The sequence below is a fragment of the Cucumis sativus genome, chromosome 3, assembly GCF_000004075.3.
Source record: "Cucumis sativus cultivar 9930 chromosome 3, Cucumber_9930_V3, whole genome shotgun sequence".
In the NCBI taxonomy this organism is placed as follows: Eukaryota; Viridiplantae; Streptophyta; class Magnoliopsida; order Cucurbitales; family Cucurbitaceae; genus Cucumis; species Cucumis sativus.
This window is the reverse complement of record NC_026657.2, coordinates 16,524,975-16,526,366: the sequence shown is the minus strand read 5'-3', so window position 1 is coordinate 16,526,366 and position 1,392 is coordinate 16,524,975. Positions and strand designations below refer to the sequence as shown.

General features: G+C 31.9%; 1 protein-coding gene across 1 annotated transcript; it reads right to left on the bottom strand.

Annotated features, from left to right (window-relative positions):
- Positions 1-770: 770 nt before the first annotated feature.
- Positions 771-1,237, bottom strand: LOC105434872. The gene has a single exon (XM_011653061.2). It carries the CDS (start codon positions 1,083-1,085, stop codon positions 921-923), a length of 165 nt encoding a protein of 54 aa, XP_011651363.1. The 5' UTR covers positions 1,086-1,237; the 3' UTR covers positions 771-920.
- Between the last annotated feature and the right edge of the window lie 155 nt (positions 1,238-1,392).

Here is a 1,392-nt window from a genome sequence, read left to right as displayed (position 1 = left end):
TCAAAATTTTATTAACATCTACAATACTATATTGGATTTGGAAAGTGTGTGTAGTATCAAATTGGTGGGGTAGAAATATGTGTAATGGAATGTATTTTTTCTGAAGTTGTATTTAATAACTTCTTCCAAAAGGTTCATTGAATATTTTTAAAACTTTGATTTAACACTACTTTGGAATATGTCCCCTATTTCCTACGTCCCTACACAAACCTTGGAATATATACTCTAATTTTACAAAAAAGAAAAGAAAAGAAAAAAAAAAGAATTATCATAAACTCTTCAACTATATGCTTATTTTGATTGATGTAGGGGCTTTTATGAAATGCAAAGTTAAAGTGAAACACTTCTTTTGTAGGTTTTTATTTAATTTTCAGAAAAAAGTTATAACTAAATCTCTTCTTTTAATTTTTAGAGCTTCTTTTATATGACCAACTGATGTCATATTATAAATCAAAAAGAAAAATTAAAGATTCGAACGTTTCAAATTATTTTTAAGAATATTAAATTCTTGAAAATAAAAGTTCATAATTAATACCGAAATAAAAATGGTTATTTGAACGTACCTATATAGAAACTCAAGCAAAAGAGAAAGAAAAATAGGAAGAAGAGTGTAGGAAGAAGTTGAATAAAATTCAATTTTCTTATCAAGATCTGTACAAAGTAACTAAAACTAATCAAAACTAGAATTTAACACAACTCTTCCCTACTAAACCAAAAAGAGAAGCACCGCCATTTTTCTCTCTCTACTATTTACATTTTGAAGATGGCAAAATGTGGAGAAACAGATAAAGTAAACAAAAAGGGAGATGATCTCGATCTCCATGAGTTACGTTGAACCTCAACTCGTGGAAAGTATCTCTATTAGCATGAGCGAGAAATGAGATACGAACATCGAACATCGAACATCGAACATCGCAAATTCAGTCGTGCCAACAAAGAAGCATTACGATGCAACTTCGAATAATGTAAAGCCTTCCTTTTTGCTCTTTTATATAACCTCCAAGAGATGATCTTGATCTCCATGAAACCTTCTTGTCCTTCTTGATCCTGCCATCTCCCATGGAGGTCTTTGTGCTTCTGCTCATCTTCTCTTGATCTCTAGTTTTTGATAATTTTACCCTTTTGTGTTGATTTTGTAAGGGGGACTTTTTGGTGAAGTCGGCCAATGGGAGGGCCCTCCAGTTTATATAGAGAAGAGAATCATGGGGGTTTCTCTCACTTGGGGTATGAGGGCAAAGAGCATTTATTTGGGATTTCAACTACCAAGAAAATTTGTCACCCATTGATATTTAAATTGTGGAGTGCAATAAGGAGAAAGTAAAATAGAAGAAGAAAAAGAAGAATTGGTATTGGGATCTGTGTGTGAAGCCATTGTTTTTTGTAGTAACTCAA